This window comes from Scedosporium apiospermum (assembly GCF_000732125.1).
Source record: "Scedosporium apiospermum strain IHEM 14462 chromosome Unknown SEQ_SAPIO_0092, whole genome shotgun sequence".
Lineage (NCBI taxonomy): Eukaryota > Fungi > Ascomycota > Sordariomycetes > Microascales > Microascaceae > Scedosporium > Scedosporium apiospermum.
The window spans coordinates 557,918-578,541 of NW_015971793.1; the positions used below are offsets into that span (position 1 = coordinate 557,918).

General features: G+C 51.3%; 5 protein-coding genes and 1 pseudogene across 5 annotated transcripts; 4 read left to right on the forward strand and 2 right to left on the reverse strand.

Annotated features, from left to right (window-relative positions):
• Positions 1-1,968: 1,968 nt before the first annotated feature.
• SAPIO_CDS4536 (uncharacterized protein) lies at positions 1,969-5,408 on the forward strand (the record flags this gene model as incomplete). Its single annotated transcript, XM_016787061.1, has 9 exons — positions 1,969-2,036; positions 2,154-2,316; positions 2,440-2,607; positions 2,720-3,368; positions 3,452-4,329; positions 4,397-4,515; positions 4,598-4,677; positions 4,753-4,915; positions 5,039-5,408. The coding sequence occupies 9 exons, from the start codon at positions 1,969-1,971 to the stop codon at positions 5,406-5,408; spliced, it is 2,658 nt and encodes an 885-aa protein (XP_016643406.1).
• Positions 5,409-5,566: 158 nt separating this feature from the next.
• SAPIO_CDS4537 lies at positions 5,567-6,538 on the reverse strand (annotated as a pseudogene; the record flags this gene model as incomplete).
• Positions 6,539-7,472: 934 nt separating this feature from the next.
• Positions 7,473-9,109, forward strand: SAPIO_CDS4538 (DnaJ domain-containing protein; the record flags this gene model as incomplete). Its single annotated transcript, XM_016787062.1, has 2 exons — positions 7,473-8,462; positions 8,546-9,109. 2 exons carry the CDS (start codon positions 7,473-7,475, stop codon positions 9,107-9,109), a joined length of 1,554 nt encoding a protein of 517 aa, XP_016643407.1.
• Positions 9,110-10,653: 1,544 nt separating this feature from the next.
• On the forward strand, positions 10,654-11,382 carry SAPIO_CDS4539 (uncharacterized protein; the record flags this gene model as incomplete). The annotated part of the gene is made up of 2 exons (XM_016787063.1): positions 10,654-10,780; positions 11,030-11,382. The coding sequence occupies 2 exons, from the start codon at positions 10,654-10,656 to the stop codon at positions 11,380-11,382; spliced, it is 480 nt and encodes a 159-aa protein (XP_016643408.1).
• A 414-nt stretch (positions 11,383-11,796) lies between these two features.
• Positions 11,797-17,692, reverse strand: SAPIO_CDS4540 (uncharacterized protein; the record flags this gene model as incomplete). The annotated part of the gene is made up of 11 exons (XM_016787064.1): positions 11,797-11,848; positions 12,162-12,206; positions 12,260-12,596; positions 12,791-12,847; positions 12,914-13,006; positions 13,065-13,197; positions 13,406-13,475; positions 13,591-13,731; positions 14,898-16,198; positions 16,263-16,851; positions 17,031-17,692. 11 exons carry the CDS (start codon positions 17,690-17,692, stop codon positions 11,797-11,799), a joined length of 3,480 nt encoding a protein of 1,159 aa, XP_016643409.1.
• A 700-nt stretch (positions 17,693-18,392) lies between these two features.
• SAPIO_CDS4541 (Conserved oligomeric Golgi complex subunit 6) lies at positions 18,393-20,590 on the forward strand (the record flags this gene model as incomplete). The annotated part of the gene is made up of 2 exons (XM_016787065.1): positions 18,393-18,704; positions 18,797-20,590. The coding sequence occupies 2 exons, from the start codon at positions 18,393-18,395 to the stop codon at positions 20,588-20,590; spliced, it is 2,106 nt and encodes a 701-aa protein (XP_016643410.1).
• Positions 20,591-20,624: the final 34 nt, after the last annotated feature.

Here is a 20,624-nt window from a genome sequence, read left to right on the forward strand (position 1 = left end):
GAAACTGAAAACTCGTCGACTCGTCATGGGTCTTGGAACTCTGGATCAACCTGGTAGTAGCCAAGACTCGCGTGGGGGGTATCATCCTTGACGATCTTAATCCCAGCATGTCGGTACTTCGTAATTACGAAGAAATTATACAAGTAAACTACACTACTTCGTACGGGGTCTGGGCACTTGTTGGCCTGCTGGTCTAGTCCCAAGCCACGGAGACGCGGTAACCTCTTTCTTCGACAACACCCCGCTTCGCGGCGGGTGAACTTCCCCACTACGGCTACTCCAGTCTGATCTCTAAATTTCTGTCCGACTTTGATGTGCTTCCTCTGAAGAGACCAGGCCAATCCGATCCATGAGCTTTGACCCTAGAGCCTGACCCGGTTCGAGAACTCCATCGGATGCCGCGCACCAGGAAAACCGACCACCACTTGCGTCACCGGGAACGCGTGCGTCTCGGGCGAGTTGCATGGACAGCCCCCAGGCCCAAACCAGGCAACCCCTTGACGGGTCAAGGAGTATTTGACTTTTGATAGGCAGGAGGCAGGTGACCTGCTGCGTGCTGCGTGCAGCGTGCTGCGGGTCCTGGGTTAAAAGTTGGGGAGTAGATATGCATATGCCCTTGAAATTTGGTCATGGATGATAGGGCCTCTCAAGATGACATATCATTATGCTGAGGTAGACTTGAGGGTCCGGTGTTAATACTTTGTAGGCAATGACATGCTTGTTAGATTGATAGTGACCGGCCGATCCCGGCTAAGCGGCCCAAGCGTACCGGCTTTGATGTCAGATTCTGCTTTCAACTTGAGAAAACTTGAGACCATGGGCAATAGTCTCATAGGTTCTGAAAAGGCTTAAGAAAATTCGGGTACAGAGGATGGCCCTTCGCAAGCGAATGTGCCAGGCTTGCTGTGGAAGTTTATCTCAGCATCCCAAGGCTCGAGAGGTTTCTTGCATCTGGCAGACCTAAGCGTGCTGGGCCATGTCACAAAACCATAAGTGAAGGTGCTCTTCGTCCCCACCCCGCACCATTCCTCATACGTGGATACTTGATTCCATTAATGTCGAGGTTACAGTAACCTTTGCAAGTTTCTTACACGATTGGATCAATAGATTAATGTCTTCCAGGGTAGATCTATTCTCAACAAGGTGATCACCTACTGCCGAAGTCAACCTCCACCATCATCCTCGTCATCGTCTTGATAGATAATCCCAACCGCCTTCGCTTGGTAAGTCCTCAGACTCTTATATATATATCGGGAAGCTTCAGCCTCATCCCAGTCTCCCTGTGAACCAGAGATAAAGGACGGGCATGAGCTGCCATTGCACTACCTCGAATAATACGTAACAACTGCGGCCCGTCGATGTGTTGAGGTACACCTTGACTCGACCGATTAATTATTGATTATCTAGGAGTTAATTGAAACACCCGAGCAAGCTTCCAGAACCCGGGCGAAATGATTCGTCTTGGTGTGAGATAGACAGCCTTTGCCGCGAGTCTTCACAATGGTCAGGACCAGCCTACCAGGCAGGCAAGCTGCAGGTGGAAAGGTGTGTGTAACTTCAATCAAATGTTCAATGCCCAAGGTTCAATGTTGTTTGTGCTTGGTATTATTACGCAGTAATTACGCCACAGAAGTTGGGCCAGGCTAGGCCAGACCACCACACTGACTGCCACTGTGTCAGGCAGCCAACTCCAGGCGTTAATGCTGCCGGCGGGGTTTATTCAGCAGGGAAAGGACATTGAAGTATCAATGTCAATCAAGATTTGGTACTTCGTAGTGCATGATCCCCCCGAATGCAACCTCGCTCGCTACCAGCTGCGATTGATTGACCAATGTAACCTGTGTACTCTCTTGAATATTGCAACGTCCTTGTCTGACGCAAAAGAACTGGCAGCTTCACCAGAACAGACTCATTCAGACGCCCCCGTTATCTCAGTCATGGTCCAACTGACCTGACTCCTCCACAACCATGGATGCCAGCATCCAACGCGCGTTAAATGACAAACTCTATGATAAGCGCAAGATCGGCGCCCTTGAGTATGCTCCTCCAAAACCCCCTTTCGTCGCCGTGGCTCACGGCGCCCAGCCTTACCCTTGAGAGAGTTGAGCCTCCCCCGTCGGTGAAATTGCAGCAAGCTCACATGAGATTTATAGCCTTGAGCAATCCATCCGCGAGCTCGTGACAACTCGCGACTATGCCAAGGTCAACACGATCCTTGAGCAGCTATGTAATGAGTATGCATACGCTGTTCACCAGCCTCATGCCAGAAACGGAGGCCTGATTGGGCTCGCTGCCGCCGCCATTGCCCTAGGACAAGTATGCTCACTTCTCTTGTTGTCGTTGATGTATTGTTATTTTATTCCGCTCCCGCTGCCTCAGACACAACTCTCCTTCTCGTCTTTGCCAGCATGGAACTCATTCATCGGTCTATTCTCCTAGGAACTACCCAACTATCTCTCACGCATTGTGCCTCCCGTCCTTGCCTGCTTCACGGACCAAGATCCAAGGGTTCGCTACTATGCCTGTGAGGCCATGTACAACATTGCAAAGGTGGCCAAGGGCGAAATACTCATATTTTTCAATGACATTTTTGATTCCCTCTGCAAGGTACGGAGACCTTCTCTTCCCCCTTTCCCCTTATCACCTCTCTTGGAAACCGGCGTGATGGGTTTCCTTTGCGCCACTTTGAACAGTTTCAACTCATCCAAGTCTTCCCTAGCTCGCCGCGGACTCCGAGCTCTCAGTTAAGAATGGTGCCGAGCTACTTGATCGCTTAATAAAGGACATTGTGGCCGAATCCGCCGCCTCATATGTATCAGTCCTACAACTTCCTCCGGAGCAAGAGGGCGATGAGGATAAATTCATTGCTGAAAATCTTGATTCACTGCCTACCGCCTTCTCCCTACCACGGTTTATACCTCTCCTCAAAGAACGAATCTGGGTTATCAACCCTTTCACACGGCAGTTCCTAGTTGGCTGGATCACCCTCCTCGATTCTATCCCTGACCTGGAGCTAGTCGCCTATCTCCCCGACTTCCTTGGCGGATTATTAAAGTTCTTGAGTGACCCTAACAGGGATGTTCATGTAGCCACGAGAAACTGCCTGGACAAGTTTTTGAACGAGATCAAAAGGATTTCCCATATCCGGAAAGGCATCACGGAGGGCAAAAAGTCCAAGGATGGGGACAAGAGGCAGGATCAATCAGCTGATAGTGGTAGTGTGCAAACGGGACTAGAAGAAGGTGACGAAATAGGTTCCGAAGATGAGGACGCGAGTAGTGAAGAAGATTGGATACCTGGCCAGGATGTCCACATCAACTACAGGGAAATTCTTGAAATTCTTACCGCCAGTTTAGACTCGCCGTTGGGTAAGGTTGAACCATGTCTCTATCCTACTCCTGAATAACCCCGTGGTGCGGAGTAAATAGCTGACTGTGTTTTGCGATCGCAGAAGAGGACTCATTATTAGAATCCCTCCGATGGGTAGTGCAATTTCTAGACATCTGCCCGGAAGAGGTCCTCCCTTTTACTCCAAAGATCCTGGCGCACATGCTGCCAGCCATGGCAAGTGGCGTTGAGTCGATCAGACAGGCCGCTGGTAAAGTTAACACCGGCCTGATGGACTACGTCGTTTCGCTCTCGGACGAGTCGGAGCCAGTGTCCGGATCATCCAAGGCTGCTCTAGCTGCTGAGCGGACAGACGGTCACAGTAGCGCCCGAGTATCCCTATCCAGTGGAAGAGATATCGATACACTGGCGGCGCAAGGGAAGACTCCATCCACCCAAGCCAGCACCGCCTCCGGCCCTGACCGACAGCCCAAGACGAACTTGGACTATGCCGCCGCGGTCAATTCACTCACTCTCCTCTTCCTTAATGACCACGAAGCAACCCGGGTCGCTGCTCTTACGTGGTTGATTATGCTTCACCGAAAAGCGCCACGTAAGGTGCTGGCCTTTAATGACGGAACGTTTCCTGCCCTGCTCAAAACGCTGTCCGATCCATCCGACGCCGTTGTCACGAAGGATCTTCAGCTCCTCTCTCAGATCTCTAGGAATTCGGAGGATGACTATTTCGCTAATTTCATGGTCAACCTCTTACAGCTCTTTTCCACGGATCGGAAGCTTTTAGAGACCCGGGGGAACTTGATCATTCGGCAGCTCTGCGTTAGTCTTAGCCCCGAAAGGATCTACAGAACCCTTGCCGACTGCATCGAGAAGGAAGAAGACGTCGAGTTCGCCAGCATCATGGTCCAAAATCTGAATAATAATTTGATCACGGCACCGCAATTATCAGAGATGCGCAAAAGGCTGCGCAACCTCGAGACCAAGGTATGACCTCATCACATATTCGCCTGCTTCGTGGGGGCGGACAGGACTGACGAACCTGCTTGCCCAGGATGGCCAGACGTTCTTCGTCGCTCTATTCAGGTCTTGGTGCTACAACGCCGTGGCGACATTTTCCCTCTGCCTGCTCGCGCAGGCCTACGAGCAGGCCTACAACCTTCTGCAAATATTGTGCGCCATCCTACCCCAGTGCCCTTGGGAAGCTGGTCACTTTTCCTAGAAGTTTTAGCTAATAACCAGTGTGTACGTTTAGTGCCGAACTTGACATGACCGTCAACATGCTCATCCAAGTCGACAAGCTCGTGCAACTAATTGAGTCCCCGGTCTTTACCTGTAAGCTCTCTGCCTTATTACAGCCATCCACAGCTCGAGGAGCCGGTTCACTGACACCAAGTGCCTCGTCCGCAGATCTACGTCTTCAACTACTCGAGCCGGAAAGATATCCGTACTTGTACAAGTGCCTCTATGGCCTTTTAATGCTCCTACCGCAGTCATCGGCTTTTGCAGCCTTGAAAAACCGCCTAAATAGTGTGAGCCCTATTGGCTATCTTCACATCTCGCCTCGCGTCTCGTATGTCACTCCGTCCGACACTCCCAAACCGAATCGCCAATCTGGCCGAATGGCCGATTCATACAAGGCTTTCAAAGGGCATGCCATGTTAGAAAAATTGCCCACTAATGCTGAACTAAACAGGGCCTCATCCTCGTCGACCGGATCGTCTTACGACAGGCCACCAAGGCTAAAAGGTCGTGAGGAGGGTATCATTCGATGGTCAGAGCTCTTGGAAAAGTTCCGTAGCGTCCAAGAACGCGCCCGTAGAGCTCAGAGACATGCGGGAGATTTAGAGGAAAGCCCACCGCTAGGTGTTGGCGAGTTACGAATAGGTGATGCGCTCGAAGCGAAGGGAGGCAAAGAAGGACGCACGGGGAATGCACCACCCGTTCCCGCCAAGGACACCGGTCCAATTCCGGTGCCCACGACCAAGGCTAGGACAGGGTTAGGGAAGCAACTTGGAAGGTTTGGTGGAGCTGTGGCAGGCCGAGGAAAGCGAAACGCTCCTTGAAAGAAAGGAATTGTTGCACCCTGAAATATGCACCTCGAGGGCCTAGACAAGCAATAACGTGTGAATGGGGAACATCTCTGCGGCCTGATAGGAGGAGCCAGGCCCGAGAAAGGAGAATGGATAATAGCAACAGTACTTTGATGATGCCTTACTTCATCTTAGCGGGGGCGCTTCTTAGGGGACTCTCGTTCGACAAGACCTTCAAAGACCATGTCCCGCCTCCGCACCATATTTCTCAATTCGGAGCGGAGAGCCTCTAATTCTTCCCTGGCCATGTCCAAGTTACTCGGAAGGCCCTGGAAAGCGGCGATCTGTGATTCTAGCTCTTTCTTTCTTGACAAGATGGTCAGATACTCCGCCTCCTCCTCTTCAAGCTCCTCCACAGTACGATATGTGTAACTGGGCGAACTGGGGGAAGATAGAGCCGCCAGCCGGTCACGAAGCTCCGGTAGCCGGTCAGCCATTGATTTAGTGGTTCTCTGCAACTCCAGATTCTTCTTCGCCAAGTTTGTCGGGGGCTTGTACTCATCTCCGTAGAGCTTTCGTAGGATAGCCTCAGCTTCCTCAGCCTCCGCCTTGAGGAAGGTCTCCATTCCCCCTATGCGTTGTCCCATTTGCTCAATGGCAAGGAGTTTGCCCTGTATCTCGACGACTTTCCGGCCGAGCTGCTCGGGCTCCGGATATGCTATGCCAAGGTGGGTAGCCATGCCAGCCATGACTTCGAGGGCTGTTCTCCCTTCTTTCGTCAAGCCAGCCTCGATGGAGTCTAGAAGACACTCTGCTAGCGGCTTGCCACCAGAAAGCAGCTCTTGATCACCACTCGGACCAGTCGTAGACGGAGTAGCGGCGGAGTCAAGCTCGTTCAGAGCAGTAGCCTCGGCGCGTGCAAACAAGTCTCGCTCCTCATCGGCCGTTTCATTGAAGGCGGCTAGGGTGAGCAGGGCCTTGAGCGTTTCCGGATTCCGCTCGAAAGATGGAGGGGTACGGCCATGGAACTTGGTACTTAGCCAGTTATCGACGTAGTTCCAGTCCCGAGCAGTGGAGGCCGCGATACGGGCAACGGAGGGGGAGAAGATGGCGCTGGACGCCGCCAAGTGCGATAATTGGGGTTGGTGGTGTGGAGGTGGCATTGTCAGTGGTGACGGGACAGTTTGAAGTCCTCAGCGGAAAAAAAAAGAAAAGAAAAAAAAAAGATTTTTGGCTCTCCACGAGCAGGTTTGTTAGGAAAGGGAATAGAAGAATGTAATGGACGTTGTCCGAGGTCACCAGGCGATAATGTACAACCTCGAATTTATAGTGTCGATTGACATCAATAATGGTGGCTCTGGGTGTTCTCACTCATTGTTAAGGATTCGCAGTTTCTCTGGATGAGTTTGGCCTGGCTTCAGCTCTTCCAAGGACTTGTATATATGTATACCGTGCGTGATTCTGAGTTTTACGCACTGATTATCTGGGAGACCAGCAGTGCTGCCAGGATGTTTTGTGTTTGTACTGAGGTATGCGGCGCGTATTAAGAACACTTCTTTCACGAGTACTTCGTACTTCCTAAAGTATTGAGGTAACAATTATAGCAATATTGGCCAATATGCATTGTACTTCGGAGACCACTGTGATCGGGAGGCACATTGGAGTCCTTCTTACCGGTGTATTTGGTACAAAGATATTACTTCATACACTACGAAGTATATTGAGATTGATATGCTCGCTGCTTCGTTCCTTCGTTCCTTGTACATTAGTGCCAAGATCCTCCCACTAAAGCACAGTATGAAGTACATGACATCAGAGGTAGGATAATTCGCGGAAGGAGGAAGGAAGTGCCTGGAAAAGGCCAGAGTTGCACCTCGCGTCGTTTGCAACTTCGCAAACGTCGACAATCAACATTTTACAGCCACGACTCCCCCCAACCTGGCTTCCTTCCGACGAATGTCAAATCAACCTTCCATCTTCTGACATGCTCATTTGCACCCCAGATATCCCCAGCGTTCCTCATAACGCCAGCCCAATCCCTTGAAATCGACATTCTCTTCATTCGGCGCCTCGCTGACGTTGACTTGACTTTCCACCATGCACATTCCTTTCTCAGCCCTAGCGGTGGCCGCTGGCCTCCTTGCCTCTCCCTATGCGGTAAACGCACTATCCGAAAGCGATATACCCACCGATACTCCAGTCTCCTCACTTTTGTCGTCGGCCCAGGCTCATCTTTCACGTGGCGAAACCAGCGAAGCCCTGGTCTACTACGACGCTGCGGTAGCTCGCGACCCCTCCAACTACCTCACTTTTTTCAAACGGGCAACCACCTACCTCTCCCTTGGCCGAACGAATCAAGCCACCGAAGATTTCAACAAAGTCCTGGCGCTGAAGCCTGGCTTCGAAGGAGCACATGTCCAGCTTGCCAAAATACGGACCAAGGCCGGCGACTGGGAGGGAGCAAGGGAGCAGTTTATACTAGGTGGCAAATCTAAGGGTTCGCAAGAGATAAGCGAACTGGATGAAGCACAAGTGGCTAGCGAACTCGGACGTGCAGCTGAGCAGAATGGGGACTGGGAAGCCTGTATTAACCATTTCAATACGGCGATCGCAGCCGCGCCGAGAGCCGCCTCCTTCCGTGAATCTAGGGCGCATTGTCGGCTCGAAACGGGGGCCCTCGAGGCCGCCATCACGGATATGCAGCATCTGCTCCATCTCATGCCGGGAGATGTCACCCCCCATCTCAAGGTTGCGGCTATGGCGTTCTACTCCCTCGGCGACCTAGAAATGGGCCTGGCGCAGACCCGAAAGTGTTTGCAATCTGACCCTGACTCGAAACCCTGCAAAAAGTTGTTCAGGCAACAAAAGTCGGTCGATAAGGCGCTTGAAAAAGCGACCAAGGCGCTACAAAGCACGAAGCCAGCGAGTGCCGTAAAGGTGTTGGTGGATTCAGGAGACGAATCCGGTCTGATAACGGATATTGAGGAGCAGGTCAGGGAACTACGCGACCAAGGATTCCTACCACCTAGGGGGCCTGTGGAGCTACAAAAGAGAGTTCTAGAAATGGCATGCCAGGCTTATTACGAGGTAAGAGAAATACACACCTGCATCCGTCCGCCTCACGGACATATCATTCCACGCATAGCGAATGCTGACCACACGGCCGACAGATGAATAGCAAGAAAGCACCTGAGTTCTGTAAAAAGGCTCTGCAGATGGACGAAAATTCATTCTACGGTCTCCTCCAGCAGGGGAAGGATCAGTTTGAGAGCGAAGACTATGAGGCAGCTATTAGGACTTTCGAGCGCGCGGCAGAAGTGCGCCCGGACAGAAGAGACACAGTCCGATCACTCCTCGAAAAGGCAAAGATAGCATTGAAACGGAGCAAGACGAAGGACTACTACAAGGTTCTCGGCGTTTCTCACGATGCCGATGAGAGACAGATCAAGTCGGCGTATCGAAAGGCGTCAAAGCAGTTTCACCCTGACAAAGCCGCGCACCAGGGTCTCAGTAAGGAAGAAGCGGAGAAAAAGATGGCTGCCATCAACGAAGCCTATGAGGTCCTTAGCGATCCGGAACTCAGAGCTCGTTTTGACAGAGGCGACGACCCGAACGACCAATCTGGCCAGTCGAATCCTTTCCAGGGCAACCCGTTCCATGGGGGCGGTCACCCATTCTTTTTCCAGAATGGCCACGGCGGTGGTCAAAAGTTTGAATTCCACTACGGCTTTTAGGGGCAATGCATCACCCGGTCTCGTCCTGCCGACAGCAGAGTGGCAACAGGTGTTCATTGTACCCTTATTCATTTGGCGTGGAGCCTTGGGGGCGGAGTTAATGGTGTTTGGATGTAATTGGACCGTCGGCATGCAGTCCTCGGGTTCATGGAGGGACTGACATGCCTTGTGTAAATAAAAGGAGCAAACTTAGTTTAGCCCGGAACATAGAATCTACGATATGAAGTATCCCGAGCACAGTCGGCGAGAGCATTGCCGTATCGTGAGCTCATCATGACAGCCCACACGCGCAGGATATCGACCTGGGACTGAGCCCGGAGCATACGAAGAACACCGCTTTGCGCAGGCTGCCTATCGATTCAATCCGGGGTTGCTCGCTTAGTTTACTTTGGTCCGCTCCGATACCGCCTTGGGCAAGGGTTTCTGGCATTTGGGAGAGCGTGAAGCAGGTTTGGCTTTCCATGCTGTGTGGAATCCTGCCTGGTGATGTGATACCATCCATATGCCGCGGACCACGCCAAATCCTCAGCCTGAGCGAACATGGAGCGATGTGCTTCTCAGCGGATCAATCCTACCCATATCTCGGACTCGCAGGGCAGGTGATCTGCACATGTGATGGGATGATGGGCGGCACATCAATTGACCGATCGCGTTTGACGGTCAGTTCTGGAGGGCATTCAAGGCGTGGGTGGGGATGGGAACGTGGAAAATGTAATAAAACCGAGCCGGACAATATAGTGGGAACCGTGAAAGGTATTACTTGTAGGATCCGGAGATACATATTGTGTTTCTATAAATGGCGCCTCTTTTCAACTGAGGACTGGTGACCATCTCAATTGATTCCTACGGCGATCCCATCGGTTTCCCGAACAGCAATGCGATATCAACAGCCCAGTTCAAGGGATTCGCAAGTAAAGCACGCATTTGATCAGATTTACCATTCCCAGCCACCTCTCTGCTTTCAAGCTTGTTCTGACCCCAAACCCTGCCGCCCCGAGCTGCTGCGCTGTATGGAGGTTTAATCCATCTTGGGGTCATGCTCAAGTTCCCCCCTCATCCGCCTCTCTTATCCTCCCGCAGCAATTTAATAATTTACGAAGTATTGATTACCCGTTCCTTCATACTATATATTTTTCTTTCCTACCTAGCGGACTAGGAATAGCGACTGCCCCATTGCGCTTCCCGTAATTGCCATGCCCCCCCTTCTAGCCAACAAAAGTCCCACCCACAGTCTGGTTGGGGTATTGTGGTTATGGAAGACGTGCGAGGTGTCACAAAGCGGCCGAGAAGGCTGCCCGTAGAGCTACAATCGGCGAGGAGGACGTCGCCTTAGCCTCCCAACCCTATAAATTCTGGGCTATGTCCGGTTCAGCGACTGGTGATTGAGAGGAGAGCATCGGCGGCAACATCAGTTGGCCCCAGCCCAGCCATACCAGACCAGAGCGGAATCAATGACCAAAGACTCTATATCTTCACCCTCTCGACTACCAACCTCCCTCTCGACCCAGAATTCATCACAGAGATAGTCTGTTCGCCTCGTTGCCATGAGACTCCAAACGACATTTGTCCTCGCCGGCGCCTTGGCCATACCCAGTGTACGAGCAGGGTTGAAACTGCGCGTATGGGAAACATTTACGCCGTCTGTCGTCGATCGGGTCTGGTTTGGAGACGGTAGGCACCTGGATCTCAGATTCTGGCCGTGAGGCTCCGCTAATGGACTGGACCGTGACAAGGGATCGCATATGTCGGTTCAACGATACCTCCAGATGTAAAGAGCGCCTTTAATATAACTGGTAAGGAAGAGTGGTTCACCCGACCAAACCAATACTGGCCCCTTTTCTTTTTTTTTCTTTTTTTTTTCTCCCCTGTGAAGCCCATGCCATATACTCGGCCCCTAACATCTCCTGTGAACACAACTAGTCAATGAAGTCCGTGACGATCTACTTTTCATCCAAATCGACGCCGACACCAGCCCGAATGCCACCCGCCCACTCCCAGAACCGACCTTTCTCGTTATCAACGTCGCCCCCGACTCGGACGGGGACATATACTTCGCCCACTCCGCTGTAGGCCTGACCCACGATGACATATACATGTTTAGCAACATCGAGGGCTTCTTGTATCCATGGTCCCGGTCCGGCAAGGTAAAGGGGGAGGCATTCCTTATTCCCACAGACGCTGAGGGCACATCTACCGTGCGGTGGTTTATCAACCCGGAAGATGCTGGGGCGCTTAACGGCACGCCCGTAACAATTGCCACCCGCGGTGATTAGAGAGCCAGCTGGCTAAGCGCATGATATCGCACGACAGTAGCACTCGAAAGCGGACGACAGGGTCGAACACCTTCCACCAATAGTAGCCACAGGGTTGGGCAACGGAGCATTTTCAGGGTCTGGCTTGGAGAGCGTCGATATTAGTTAGTTAGGGAGAGTTGGGGGTTGTCACACTTCCCAGTTTGAGATTTGGGTGCTCTATTATCCACACACTCTAAATATTTGCCAATCCGTTCCTCTCTTGGGCAAGCAACAGGTAAATAATACAATTCTTTTTTTCAAGAACACAATGGTGTGATTAAAATGTCAATGTCGCGGCGACTTTAATGACCGTCCTGAATACCCAGATTCCACCGCCTTTGGGGTAAACCGTCACACTAACAAGTCGTAGTTGCGCCTTGCGAAGTCGAGGGTTTACCAGTGGCTGTGCACATTCTTCTGCTGGGCCGTGACGAAGCCGCCTCGACTAAGGAGACCATCAGGCTATGCTTGGACTGGCCCCAGGATTCCTCGCGATGTGGGAGTGGGGGCAACCTAAACATCCCCGAAGCCTCGTTAGTTCCGTTTAGTTGTTTCATTCGTCCTCTTCAAATGCATTTCAACGCAATCTGCCGTGGAAGAGGAAGATGCGGCCGGGGGTGCAAATAATAAGGCATTGGGCCCAAGGATCAGAGGGTGTCACTAAACATGATTGAATGATCCGTGATATTTCCAGCTTGGTCGATATTTTTGGAAGCATGCAAGGCAAGTGTATTGAAAGGCGGGTGGGATGGACTTACTACGCTGCCCCTGCGTCTAGGTCATTTTGCCGGATGAAATAAGCCCTGTATTCACTCGTTAGCATTTCGTTGACATGGTCAATATTCAATGTGCATACTTGGATGCTTCATATGCCGACCAACAGATGGCGGTGCTCGGCATTGTGGTTAGAACTCGAGGTCGTACTCCTTTGAAGAAGCCACGCAAGCCCGCTCGTCGGTAGAGAAGACGGCAACCAGCCGCGAAGCCGTTTACTGTCCGCAACTCAACATCCTTTGCGGTTCCCCGAGTCTGCAACATGGTCTTGATGACATCCATCGGCGTTGTGAGAGCAGCGGCAAATCCCCCAGCAACTGCACCCGCAACGCAGTGTGTGAAGGGATCATATATCTTCCGGGGATTCATCGTCGTGGATATGGACTCGTATGCAAGGAATTGGAGGGCAGTGAACGGCACTGTCATGGACAAGGTTGTTGGGTATGAAACATAGAAGGCCGCCAGCCCTTCCTGCCGATAAACATACTTGGCACAGTCAAGCATAGATCGGTACATCCTGCTCGAGTTATGTATCTGCATACGTTGCTTAATCACTAAAAAGCGGCGGGTTAGCCGGGAAGATGGAATGCGCTTGGTATACGAGAGGACGAACCATCAAATGGATTCATGAGCGCATCGCTCGCAATCGTCGCGCATGCTCCGCTCGTTGCTTACAAGAGAAGTCAGCATCTGCCGTGTAAAGTTCCATTGGGATAGATGAAGCGCGCGAACTCACCAGCTGCTAAGGGATGGTGAACGCCCGCCTGAATGCCGCCCATAAGATGTTTTACTGCTTCGTAGGTTGCGAAGTAGACGGCATGAGCGGGTCCTAGGTCAACAGAGTTAGCTCGCTGGACAATACCCATAGGAACATGGGTTCTTCATACCGGCACCGACAACCACACTGGACATGCCCCTCCATAAGCTCAAGATACCCTCCCCTGACGCTATCCTGTATGTTCCTTGGATGACTCCATTGTAGACGGCTGAAGGTGTAGGGTTAAGGATTTGCATGCGGGTCTGAAAGTATGACGTCAGTGGAACACAGGACAACGATTCAATGCTATTATAGAGCTCAGATATAATCTGCGGATAGACTGCATTCGGATGGGGGGGATTAGCTCCTTGGTCCTACCTTGATAGCGTCGATTGGGTACATAACAGTATGCTCCTTGAATAATAGTTGTTAGTGATGGAGCTTTAAACACGGCAAGATAGGGAAACCTACTGCTATGCCAGCAAAAGCCCCGGCTACCATGTTCTGGAGGAGCGAGAAATTGGGGGGCAGGGACTCATAACTAGAGACTCGTGGAAAACGCCACTCGTGTCAGCTTGTCGAACAGCATAGCTAGGATCGCAGGGTGGTATCTAGGAAAGATGATCCTGCGCGAAAGGTCAAAGGAAAAAACGCACTCGTATTCCTCTGCGGGCTCGGCATTTGGCTGGGCCATGTCGGCCGCAGCTTCAGATGCTTTGCCGAAAGGCTTAGGACCGAGGGCCGCCAGGGTGACAGCCGCGAAATAATCGCGAGGCGAAGGTCGCCGAGGGGTTCTTCTGCGGGGGGTGTTTGAGGATGCAGAGATTTGCGATTCAATTAGGGAACTCGAGAATATGTATCTGGCGTGGCCGGGCTGCGGGGGACAATGACGGACGACGGGGGCGATGTTCGGTGATGCGCTTCGATGACGTTCGAGCTACTCTTCTTGCAGGGAGCTCGGGAACGCTACATTCGGAAGACGGACTAGTTAAACTCCTTCTTCATTTGGGAAGAACGGATAAAGTCAATGGAAGGGTGCCAAACAGTTCATAACGACAGGATGAGGCTGCTCCCAGAGAGATGTTGTTCTTCTGCTGCGTGATGGATCAGTCAAGGAAAAAATTCTGCCGTTGCGGACTCGGAGGTAATGTAGGCCTGAGAAGTTCAAGGCCAGCTTCGGTGAATTGGAGAAACAAAGAAATTAGAGTACGTGGGCAATGTCGGCTTGTACCTCTTGGCCAAATTTTATGTGACAAATACTTTTCTTGACCCGACCGGGGGCTTGGGGGGGAACAAGAGCTCCGCACCGAGGCCGCTCGGCTTTAAGACTTCTATTTTCGTATTGTGCTTTTCTCCCCTCCCTCTGTTTTATTTTTAATTTTTTTATTATTATTTTATTTTATTTCATTTTATTCTATTTTTTTTTCTCCGAGAAATTATTTACTTTCTCACCCTTATTTCTGGATGCTTGGCGTTACATTAATGTGTGCCGTCTTCGCTCCTGAGCGTTTGGGCTTTCCTCCCCAAAGTGATAGAACGCTAAGACGAGAGTCCATGTACTTCGTAAGTGTGCTGTTGTGGAAGCGGATCTATTACTCTTATTACTCCTCAAAATGCATGGCATTAATGGCGACCAATCGCATCAATGTACCTTTGTAGATTGGATAAAGTTATCTGAGATTTACAGGTACATTTGAAGATTATCAATCTACCAAGCCTGGGGTCACTAGCGGAGCATGAGGTACGGTACCATAATCTCAACGAGCGCAGCAACTGCTGAGTGGTACCGTCTTTTGGCATTCAGTACTTTATCACGCCAACGCCAAATTAGAATTGAAGACGTGAAGGGCCATGAATCCGCCTATATGTCGCGTACGAGACAGGCAGTCATTATATTACGATCCGAGGGCAACTCAAGTATCCTTCAGCTTAGGACTAAAGTGGTCCTCGAGCTCTCTGATACTGATGGGCCTGCTGGAACTGATAGATGAGATCCAACACCCCTACATCCGGCTCTCTATCAACCGCTGTACTACTTTCGCGGCTAAGTGCTTTGGTGGGTGAAGTCTCCCACATAGACTCGCCCAGGTCACCGCCACTCTCGTCCTCTGTCCCTTCTTTCCGAGAAGCTGTTTGATCTGTCCCGTCTTCAAAAGACCCTTCCGTAATTCCGGGGTAGAACCCTCCATGGGCAGTTCGGGATTGGCGCGTGCGATAGACGCTGCGACCCCCTGGCGCACCGATCAGCGGCTGATGGTGGGGATCAAGGAGTGCGGAAGCCATCGGTGATGGTGCGGGTATAGAAGCCCCATGACGTGACGCCCAACCCCCCGGCGGTTGTGTGCCAGGCATACGACTCCTCGGCTTATCTCGTTCGCGGCCTGGGCGAGTGGCGTGAGCATCTGTATTGAAAGGAGGAGAACTCAGGGGCGGAAATGCTGGGGGTGGGTGGAACGTGGCTCGAATTCCTGGGGGTGTATGACCGGGAATTCCTGTCTTTGGGTTTATCACGTAGTTATCAAGGAACCCGTAGTAGGATGCGGCCATCTTCCCATGCTTAGTAGAATAATAGTCTTCGCGGGCGTCTTTGTCGGCGGCCGTTCCGAGTTGGTCGGCGGTGCGCTTGAAATCAAAGACCGCAAAGGAGCAAACATATCCAAGACCGTCAACGTGGATCGTAAACTCGCGGAAGAAGTCAATGACTTGGTCACTGCAACTTGGGAGGGTGAAGAGTAGTATGAAAGGCGTCGTAATAATCCCGAGAACCTCTTCAAGAAATATCACCCACTTGAGCTTGTAAAGCTCCGAAAACTCCTGCATTACATCTGAACTGTGAAGCCGACCGCGCCAATGGTCGGGCATATAATGCGTGTATTCGATGACGTTCCTCATGCCGTATTCCGGGTCGAAGACTAATTCATCCTCCGAGACCCGCCCTCTCGCGAATGCCCAGACTGCACCCAACACGCCGATATAGAACAAACCAGTCCTATCTGGGGTTAGTTCTACTCGAAATATTTCGGGGTCGATTAGCGACGCTAGCGTAAGCACAGCAGCGAGCGCGCCGGATATGAAGGCCACGGTTCTTGCAAGACGTTCCGTGATCTGCTTAGGAAACTGATCCAGATATCGGGTGGCAAAGGGATACGACATATTGACACGCTCATTGAAGAGGTGAGGAAGCTCGTTAAATTCGCGGAACTTCCATTCAGCCAATGGGGTGTACCGACGAGCGCCAATTTTGGATGGATCGCTTTTGAACTCCTGCGGAATTTCAGTTAAAACCCAACCCCAGGAAAGCTGCGAGAGAATGGGCATCTGGACTCACGAGGAAGGAGTTAAAGAAGTAGAGGACTAGTATGTAGGCTAGTACGAACGGAGCGAATATCAGGTTGATGACACCGGCGAAGACAAACCGCTGGCGCAGTTTGGTGCTTAAGATCCCCCTCCGTTGAGCTTTGAGAAACTCCTGGTTGACTTGAGTTCCATGATCAAAGACAAGGTCTATGATCACGAAATTTAAATACCACTCCAAAGTGCGCGAGTAAAACGCGCGTCGTCCAGCAAAGGGAACTGGTAACGAGAAATTCAGCACATCCTTGTTGATAAGGGCAATGAAATAATTCTCCCTGCGCATTAAACGATTGGCAATGTCGTGAGCATCAAGACGCTTTTTCGACTGGCTCCCGAGGTATCGGCGGGTGTCAGGAGCCAAGTTTCGGGCCGTCTCTGCATGGGCATCCCGAAGGGCCATGATACGTGCTACAATATCCTGCCAGGATACGGTTTGCATATCCTGTTCGGGGATACCAAGGAGATACACATAAAAATCTCGAAGATGTGTGAGGCGGCGAAGATCGATCACAAACTGCACCACCTTCCAGATGAAGTAGAAAACAAACACCCAGAGTCCGAGGCTCCATGAAACGGACATCTTTTCAGTGCAGTGGGGAATAACGATATGTTGGAGGGTGGTCCCTCCAGAGATCTTCGAATGATCGATGCATTGAGTTAAGAACGTCAAAAAAACCGCAACAAATGTAGTCTCCCTGCATCCGGTTAGCTACGTTTACCCGAAGTAGGTTGGGTTACTCACAGAAGATGCAAGGCTCGGTCGGTCAGGATGCACCAGTATCCGCTTCCTTCGTAGTAGTTATAGACGTCCAACATAAAGTGGTCTAGATTGGATACGTTCACCCATCTCCAGGCAGCCTTGTCACGGGTTGAACTGATTTTCGTCCCCAAAGTGACACGGGGAGGCCGGTATGTCGTTGATGTTGGAAGCAGATGTTCCGCTGGGTTATTTGCCTCGTAGACCCGTGCTGCCTCAAGCGGTGGTGCAGGCCCGAAACGAGACTCGGTTGTAGCTCTTGCCTGTACCCCATGTTCCCCAGAGTCCCCCTGAGTGGTACCTGGGCTGTGGATTCCATGGGAATCATTCGGTTCCAAAAGAAGAGACTGCGGTACTTCATTTTCTTCGTCATCGTCTTGCGGTTGCCAGCGGCCGTGACTTTGGTCCCGGAAGCCAGGGTGATGAGTACCGCTTCGGCGGGCCCGTGATGCCGCAAGGAGCTCTCTATCTAGCTCGGGGCGATTGTCAGCGAGGTCTCTAACAGCTATACCCTCCAAATCGAAAGGAGCGCTGTCTCCTAAACCCTGCATATTGTCACCCTGCTCCCCTCGAGGTCCAAGGCCGTTACGGAATGGTGACATTATAGGCTGCCGTTGGTCCACGCGAGGAAGGCTCTCGGAATCCATGGGTTGTCGACAGCTCAGGAAATGCGGGAGTATCTCGACGGCTTGGTGGAATGTGAAGACGGGTGATTGAAGTTCATTCTTTGAACCTAGACACCATGAGATTAGTGGTGGGAAAATAAGTCGAGAGGTCTCCTATCTTGGCCGGCTCACATAAGTATTAGTCGAGGGGAGGTCTTCACTTAACACCCTTGGGGGTCAGATGCAGGCTGCCAGGCATAATGACATCTGAAAGACCATGAACCTGCGTTTCCGTTCTAGCAGGTACGGTAGCACAGGTCTTACGTTCGGTTTAGAAGGGAGCCCATGTGATCGACACAGTTAGAAACATGATGGATCAGGAGGGAGGCAAGTCCGGCTGCTAGTTTAGTTTAGGTGCAATACTCGGTCAAAAGCCTTGTGGTTTACCAGGGTATGAAAGAGTCACTGACGCCTAGCTACCTGGCTTTGTACTCCATCGAGTCTGGTGACGGGATACTCTAGTGTGTACATACATACATACTGTGTACAAATTCCATCGTGTTGGCCCACCTTCAATAACATGGGGGAAGCAGATGAACTCTAAAGCGATCATTCGTTTAGGTGCATATCCAACACCCTGCATTTAACTTCATAACATTGAAGTCCGAAGAAACCAAAGTTGTTTGCCGATTTCATGAAAGGGAATCAAGTCGCCCATACCCATACGTTATGGAAGACCGCCATGCCTTCTCAACACCAGCGCCCACTTCCTCTCCTTGTCAGGGACTCTTCTGCCGCCCATGACTTGAATCCGCCTGTTGATTCACCAGTCGGACCTTCACCTAGAAGCATCGGGAATCCTCTCTCATCCAAGATTAACGCTGTCCTCGCGACGTCTTTCACCGATGCCGAGTTTCGGGATGTCCTGTCTACAGTCGATCGATGTGATTTGGTAAATACTCCAGTCACACGTCGTCAACTGCGACTCCAGCTCCAACGGGAAGTCATAGAGAGCAATGGGGAGATTATCCGAGAATTCGGGCGAGTGGCCGAGGTAAGCGTCTAAACGAGGATCCGATTTATAGAACCTTTGCCCCGATTTCCTCATCATCCCGCGTTGGACCGGTATGTAACTATTCCCAACAGCAACTCCGCCAATTTGGATCCACTCTGGAGCAACTCAGCCACGTGTACCGCGAGATGAAGGTTGAAATTGTCGCGACTCACCAGCAAATTTCCCCAGTCTTGCAGGAGTCATCGGCACTTATCACCGAGAGGCAAGACGTAGAGGCTAAGGCCGACGTCCTCAACCGTTTCCGGGCCCATTTTGTGCTATCCAAGGAGGAGATAAATGCTTTGACTCTTTCCTCCGAACCGATTGACGAGGAGTTCTTCTCGGCTCTTTCCAAATCAAAAGCTATCCAGCGGGACTGCGAGCTTCTCCTGGGGTTTGAAGACCAGACCCTAGGTCTAGAGTTAATGGAGCAATCTTCAAAATATCTGAATCAGGCATTCCAGAAGCTTTACAAATGGATCCAGCGAGAATTCAAGGACGCCGGCTCAGAGACGCCTCAGATGAACCCGTCGATTAGGCGCGCTCTTCGCCTTCTTTCCGAACGACCGTCCCTATTTCAGAACTGCCTTGGGTTTTTCTCAGAGGCCCGTGAGAGAACCCTTTCGGATGCATTTCACTCTGCTCTTACCGGAGACTCTTCGGTGAAGGGGGCTCGAGACTCGGTGAAACCCATCGAAATGGTAGCCCATGACCCGCTTCGATACGTAGGTGACATGTTGGCCTGGACGCATTCGGCTACCGTTGGTGAAAAGGAATCCCTCGAGGCATTGTTCATTTCCGAGGGTGATGAGATTGCAAAAGGTCTTAAATCGGGCAGAGACCGTGAGCCCTGGGCAGTTCTACCAACGACCCATGACGCGTCAGCTGCATTCAATGCTACTGAGATATTGAAGGAATTGGTAGACCGGAATCTGACCGGTGTATCACGAATGTTACGTCAACGAATAGAGCAAGCGATTCAGGCAAACGAAGATATCATATGCGCCTATAAGCTAGCCAATCTGATAGACTTTTACCGCGTCTTATTTTCCAAATTACTCGGGATGCAGTCTCACCTTCTCGATTGTCTTAAGGGCCTGGAGTCTGCCGCCACCCGGCAGTTCCGCTCATTGATTCGAGATCATATTGGGACTCTGCAGGGGGACCTTCAACGACTACCCCAAGACTTGGAGTTGCCCATCTTTTTTCAAGATGCCCTCGCCCAACTTACCGCCATCATGAAGACATATGATACCTCGTTGGATGAATCCTTGGATCGGGAATCTAACTTTGATCCTGTTCTTGTTGAGGCCCTGGACCCCTTCATTACCGGTTGCGAAACACTTGCAAACAGAATGACGCCTTTGTCCCAGGCCATATTTCTAATCAACTGCAAGCTCGCAGCCGTCGAAGTACTGCGGCCATTTGACTTTACGAGGGATAAAGTCAACCGGCTTCAAAATAGCGTCGCAAAGGACATGACTGTCCTTGAAGAAAGCCAGTTCTCCTTTCTTTGCAAGGGCTCCGGCGTAGAAGATATCTTTCAAGCAGTGGGAACCCTACATACCGCACCGGGGGACGGGCGAGTACTGTCCTCTCTCCCCGCCTTTCAACCCGACGCATTAAGCCAAGCTAGCAGAACCTTGGATGATTTCCTACCCTCCGCCCACATCGATGCCATCCATAATCTGAACAAACTGCAAGACTCGTCTCTCGCGAGTCGCTTAACAGAAACGGCTATAAAGAGATTTTGCGAGAGGTATGAGCAAGTTGAGGAATTGATTATCATGGCAGATACCTACGACGAGAATGACAAGCCTCGGGATGTTAAGCTTAGAGATATATTCTCACGGACTGCCGCCGAGGTCCGCGTTCTTCTGTCTTAATCCCCAAAAGCTCTCCAGAATACATACACACAAC